The 6811-nt window shown below is 41.6% G+C and overlaps 1 protein-coding gene across 3 annotated transcripts in view; it reads left to right on the forward strand.

Moving 5' to 3' along the window:
- Nucleotides 1–2031, forward strand: part of SMC6 (structural maintenance of chromosomes 6) — a 72643-nt gene extending 70612 nt beyond the window's left edge. For 2 of the 3 annotated variants that reach the window (XM_018055613.1, XM_018055615.1), the window contains one exon: nucleotides 141–651. In XM_018055613.1, coding sequence (XP_017911102.1) covers nucleotides 141–255 — 115 coding nt within the window. In that variant the 3' untranslated portion in view covers nucleotides 256–651. Of the gene's footprint in view, nucleotides 1–140 lie in introns of all 3 variants that reach the window. The other variant, XM_013967848.2, reaches the window with a different exon arrangement.

The following is a 6811-nucleotide window of genomic DNA, read 5'->3' on the forward strand; positions in this document are numbered from 1 at the left end:
TAGAATTTCAGATATCAGACTTATACCCCCTCCCCCATTAGCAGCCATTTGACTTATATTTTCATGAGGTAGTATTAGCATTTTTTTTAATGTGAAAAAGTTTACTTGGAAATTGGAGTAATTAATTTTGCTTCTTTTAGTTCACTTCCATCAAGTAAACTGATTAGAATTCTTCGAATGTCTGATCCTGAAAGAGGACAAACTACATTGCCTTTCCGACCTATATCTCAAGAAGACGACGACGACCGGAGTTGATTTGTGACTTAATATGCCATGTCCTCATGTTGAAAGACATGTAAAGGGAAAAAACGTCCAGGACTATTTAAAGTAAAATGAAACAAGGTATCCTAAAATAAAAGAAACTCCTTTATGTATCTGACATTATGTATTACAAAACATGTAAATAAGCCTAGAAGACCAGCCACAACCAGCAATTTAAAATTACAGTTATTTTACTTTGAGAAAATCCAATTTCATAGTACTGGTTTTAAATCTTTTTGTGTTTTATTTTAACCATCTACTTTTATAGATTCTTTTTCAGAAGTTTCAAATTTTGTACATATGTACATATACATATCTGTTAAGTTTGGGTTCATTTCTATAGTATTTTGTAAGAATTAAAATAAACATTTGAGCATCTGGTTATATTTAGTTTTGCTTTTCCAGGATATTACATTATTCTCATGGAAGGGGGTAGGGCTGTGGTCAGGGACCAGCGTCCAGTAGATTTATTGTCTGTTTTGTGCATATTAACGAGGAAAGACCTACATAGGACCATAGAAACCTTGGTGACACCCTCTGCATAGGTCACTGTTAATCCTGGAGCTGCGACTACAGATCTGGACTATAGTTTTAATTACTGTGTTTCATCACATTTAAGATGCTATTAAGGCACTTTCTCGGAGCACTAAAGCACTGCCAACTCTGACACAGTGCCTTTCCCTCAGTCCTTGACCATCAGCCATCCAGCTAAATGTCCAATCTGTGTCAGAAGTGAAGTTGCTCAGTCGTGTCCAACTCTTTGCGACCCCATGGACTGTAGCCTATCAGGCTCCTCCGTCCATGGGATTTTCCAGGCAAGAGTGCTGGAGTGGATTGCCATTTCCTTCTCCAGGGGATCTTCCCGACCCAGGAATCAAACCCGGATCTCCCGCGTTGCAGGCAGACGCTTTACCGTCTGAGCCACCAGGGAAGCCCCAAACCGGGTTACAACCCACTTGTGCACCCTGACCTCCAGTGTGCTTGCTTTCTTTAGAGTCCCTCGGTTTGCAGTCCAAAGCCTCTCGAGCTCTGGCTCAGCTGAGAGGACGCAGGTCAGAGGGACTCTGCAGACTAGGCTGAGAAGAAGGGCTGGGGAAACAGCCTCAGGCAGCTCCCCCTGGAGCAGAGAAGCGACCAAAGTCAATGGCCAGGCTGCTGGGGGCGGGGTGGGGTAGAGCAGCTGTCAGTTGTGAGACACATCCTGATTTAGAGTTGTTAAGAAGTGTGCTGCTTAGAATGATAAAATAACAGCCTGTTGTAAGCAATTGTGTTTATGAATGCTTTTTTTTTTTTTAAGAAAACATGAGTAGAACTCCTGTTTGTATTCTCATGTTTGATACTAGGATTAGTGCTAACCTTTTTAAAAAGATGTGCATATCCAACAAGAATTCCCTCTATTGCTAGCAGTAAATATTTATGAAGTTGAAGTATTTTAAGAAGAAGGCAATATTTTAAAAGCAGCGACACTTCTGTAGTTACTGAGAAAATTTGGATTTTGTTTTGGGTGAGGGGAGGGAGTCGAATTTTGTCCTAAGCAGAGATCAGTTGGTAAATGAGACGTTCAAAACTGTGCTTTTGTAATCTAAGAATTTGCAGAAGGAGGAAACATGCTGAATGTTTTAAACATCCCCCCACTACCAAGACAAAGTCTGATTTTTTTTTAAAGTTACATTTATAATTCATTTGTATCAAAACTATTTTAACATACATGTGCTTTTTCAAATAAAAAAAAGTAGAATATACCAAATGCATAAACTTTTATCAGCTACACAGCTTCAGTGTCTTGAGTCTTTGTGGTCATTTTTTAATGTTTTGGTTCTTAATACAAAATGGGAAAACTCCTTAGGTATCCAGGCATCTCTTGTTGAGCTGAAGATTTTTCATTGCTTTGGCCTCACAGAGTTTTGGTTTCAACTATCATAAGTGAAAATATTTTTCAATTAATATTCTAATTAATGGTAATATTAATTAGAATAAAAAGAAATTGTTTTTTAAAAATATGTGTAACTTCTAAAAATAAAACTTTATATATATTCAAAGTCATGTTTCTATGAATTGGGGAAGATATTATAATTGACAAAATCAAGCCTCTTTGTGAATAGTAACTTGAATGCCTCATACAGATGACTCTTCCACCCCTGATTTATCATCAGGGCACCTATGACTGAACCGAGTCATAAAGTCTTGGGAAATAAGGAAGAAATGCTTCCTTGGGCTTTTAAATCCTACCTTCTCAGAATTTTGGGGTGAAAGTGAAAGTTGCTCAGTTGTGTCCAACTCTGTGAGGCCATGGACTGTACAGTCCATGGAATTCTCCAAGCCAGAATACCGGAGTGGGTAGCTTTCCCTTCTCCAGGGGATCTTCCCAACCCAGGGATCGAACCCAGGTCACCCACACTGTAGTCGGATTCCTTATCAGCTGAGCCACAAGGGAAGCCCAAGAATACTGGAGTGGGTAACCTATCCTTTCTCCAGCAGATCTTCCCAACCCAGGAATCGAACTGGGATCTCCTGCATTACAGGCGGATTCTTTACCAACTGAGCTATGATTAAAATCATTCTCAAGTAAACCAAGATGTAAGTAATAGTATTTCTCATACTGATGATCAATCCTAGAGATTCAGGGATCACGTTCTTAAGTATTTTCCAAATTTTCCCTTCTCCCTTCTTCCCATCAACCTGATGCCTTTTTGCATGTCTTCAAAATGTCTGGGCTGTTTTATATGGAGATCTAAGTTTTTATTTGGAGTTCTGCCTAAGAGACTATTGCCTGCAGCTCAAAACCTGGATCCGAATTGTTGCTGACTGATGAACATCAAGTGATCCAAAGTGCCTGATTAGAAAATTTCCTAAATATGAATTAGATGTGGTACAAATTATGTCCTGAGTCAGTAGTTATCTGGTTAGATTTTTTTTTACTTTATTCATCTACATAGAGGCCTGTACTTTGCATCACTCAGATTTTTAGAATAGGTTTGAAATGTGTAGCTCTAAAAGTTACTGATATTTCATGATTTTGAACTAACTACCTGTGGGCTTGAAGGTATATCAAAATATTTTTTTGATATATCTTTAAGGAGTTTTGTTCTTTAAAGAGTGAATATAAATTAGTTGTTTCTTTGAGTCGGCAAATGAAGTTTTTGTAATTTTATATAATATTGATACCATGTGCTAGGGACTGTTTTAAGCGCTGGTAATCCTACTGTAATACAAAATCTACCTTCATGGAGCTTAAAGTCTAGTTAGAGAAACAGTACCGCATGTTATTTCAGGGTATGGTCATTGCTATGAATAATAATAGGGTAAGGAGTTGAGATGGAGAGGAGAGGTGTTTTGGATGGAGTGTTAGGAAAAGACTTGGCAGAAGCTGATATTTAAGCAGAGGTCTGAAACAAGTAAGAGAAGAGCCATGGAAAGATGGATGTAGGCTTGACACTTTGAGGCGGAGATGAATGCAAAGGCCTTACTTAGTGTGAGAATGAACTTCACGTTTCAAAATCTCAAGGCCAGAACTTGGTGCTTGCAAGGAATGAAGTTCATAGGCAGACAAAGAAGTGAGATGGTTTGAGGTCCTGGGCAGGTTTTCAGACCTTGTTTGGAGATCATTTTCAAAGAATCTCTCCACCTATGACAGGTGTTAGGAGGAGTTAGGAGTTTGGGCCAACATGGAAAGAGCAAACGAATCTGGAGGCTTCCACCATGATCCAGGTGAGAGGTCACAGGGGTGACTTGGACCAGATAATGAGGATAGAAGCCTTCAGATTTGAAGTTCAGAGGCAGCGGGACTTGCTGATGAGAATACTGTTGACCCTTGAACAACACGGGAGTTAAGGGCAGTCAAAAATCCAAGTTTATCATCAGCCCTCCACATATGCATTTCTGCCCCAGCAACGTGGTTTGGAAAGCACTGTTGTTCAGTCACTAAGTTGTATACAACTGCATCGTCATCGACTGTAGCCCACCAGGCTCCTCTGTCCATGGGATTTCCCAGGCAAGCACACTGGCATGGGCTGCCATTTCCTTTCAGTATTTACTATTGAAAAGATCCACCTATAAGTGGGCCCACACAATTCAAATCTGTACTGTTCAAGGGTCAGCTGTACTGTAGAGCTGTGAGAGAAACCAAGGATCATTGGCCGGGGAGTCGGGGGTCTAAAAACCTGGATGAGTGATGGTGTCATTCATAGAGCTAGGGAAGATGTGGGGTAGGAGAGAAAAATGGACGGCTATGGGGGAGACGTAGACTGGCTCTGATTTGAGCAGGCAGTGGCGTTTGAGACAATCGTTTAGTTAATTGGGTATTTGATGGGTTACTTTACGTTGGTAAATGTAAGAACTTGGGAAATGATAGCATAAGGTAAGAGTCTAGAGATCTATATTTTGCTGCAAAATGCTGGGAAGAACCCAAATTGCGTGCCCAAGATATTTGGGAAACTGAATTGCTTACACAAAAGGCCCTATGGGAACTGTGTCATTTTATTTAGAAGCTAATTGACTATCATTTTCTCACTAAACCCCTACACATCCGGTGAGGTAAGGCTCTCTGAAGATGTCTGCTGAAGCATGTGTTTTACTTCCTGACATGGTTTCTGACGGTGTAGAGGAAATAAGGATCTGGCTTCTTTAAGAAAGTTGTTCATATTATTCATCTAGAGACCGTGATTCTGAAGGAAGGAACTACAGGGAAGATGAAGCCTTAAAGCAGTATGAGTCCTTTTTATAAATAATTTTATAGCTATTCAAGAAAAATGAAATAATACAAGAGGAAATAAGGAAACTTAGTATTTCAAAACACAGAGTTCAAGTTAGCATAAAAGTAAGACATTTGGAAGCCTTTTCCTTTCAGGACAGCAGGAGTTAAAGAGCCAGGTGACAGCATAATCAGAATAGCTGAGTGTAAGCTGAGACAGAGAACGTAGGCCACTGAATAATGAGAGGATGCCCATAGCTTCTTTCTCAAGGGACCACTGAGGCTGGGAGGGACACAGGTTCCTGAGCATCCTTGTCACTGAGGGGGTTGTGTGTGCTCGCGCATGCTGGGAAGGACAGTTTCCTGAGCATCCTTGTCAGTGAGCTGTGTGTGTGTGCCCGCATGCTGAGAAGGACACAGGTTCCTGAGCATCCTTGTCACTGAGCTGTGTGTGTGTGTGTGCTGGGAGGGATACAGGTTCCTGAGCATCCTTGTCACGGAGGTGTGTGTGTGTGTGCATGTGCTGGGAGGGACACAGGTTCCTGAGCATCCTTGTTGATGAGGGGTGTGTGTGTGTGTGTGTGTGTGTGTGTACGTGCTGGGCAGGACATAGGTTCCTGAGCATCCTTGTCACTGAGGTGTGTGTGTGTGTGTGTGTACGTGTGTGCATGTGCTGGGAGGGACACAGGTTCCTGAGCATCCTTGTTGCTGAGGGGTATGTGTGTGCGTGTGTGCATGCTGGGCAGGACACAGGTTCCTGAGCATCCTTGTCACTGAGGGGGTGGGTATGTGTGGTGGGAGGGACACAGGTTACTGAGCATCCTTGTCACTGAGAGTGTGTGTGTGTGCGTGTGCGCATGCTTAAATGGAACTTGATTCCAGAAATTGTCATGGCTCACCTTCAACTCTGGTCCATGGCAATACTTATTTCTTTCTACCTCCTTTCTTCATTTCCTGAGGTAGATTGTATTTTTTAAAGATGACAACACAAGAGATCCCTTCCGTCGTCTTCCAAAACCTTGCTTTGTAGAGTCTAATTCCCTTCTTAAGCTAGACAGATTTGTATGTCACTTATAACAGTATGACAGTATGTAAAAATGTGTTAACTTCGATGGCTCAGTCAGAAAAGGCAATGAAGAGAAAGAGAAGTCCCACCTTGGTCTCTAGAACATTCATGCCAGATCACTGTGCCTCCATGGAAGCAGTCTGACTTCCCTGAGGCTACCACTCCATGAGGCAGCCTGAACGAGACTAGCCTGTGTAGGAAAACCACTTGGAGAAGCCCTGGGACTACATGAAGAGAAGTGCCTAGCCATCCTCAGCTGCTCCAACCACACCAAAACCCCTGTCTCTGTCCATCTGCTTGAGATCTCCAAGCCAGAACTGCCCAACGGAGTCCTTTCTAACACCCTGGCCCAAACAACCATGGAGATAATACAGTAGTTATTGTTTCAAGCCATTAAGTTGTGGGGTGATTTGTCACATAGTATTAGTAACAAACAGATTTTGGTATCTGAGAAAAGGAATACCCAATTTAAACCATATGGCACTGGTTGGAAGGACCTTGAAGTTTAGATTCACAAGTACATAAATTCAAAGGACCTAGAGGAAGATGCTCATGGAAGCTTAAAAGGGCCTTGGGGAGAGTGTTAGAAAATGAAGCATTTCAAGGATGCTCTTGGTGAGAGCTAAAAGAGGAAAATGCCATTGGAAGCAGGAGTAAAAGGGGGACCCTTGTTATATACTGATGGAAAGTTGGCATAGCTGATGCCGTGGTACTAATAACATGGAAAACAGGAAATGTACCTAATCCACTTGTGATCTAGCTGAAGAGATGTGTAGGTAGAATGTGAAAAGTTA

The sequence above is a fragment of the Capra hircus genome, chromosome 11, assembly GCF_001704415.2.
Source record: "Capra hircus breed San Clemente chromosome 11, ASM170441v1, whole genome shotgun sequence".
Lineage (NCBI taxonomy): Eukaryota > Metazoa > Chordata > Mammalia > Artiodactyla > Bovidae > Capra > Capra hircus.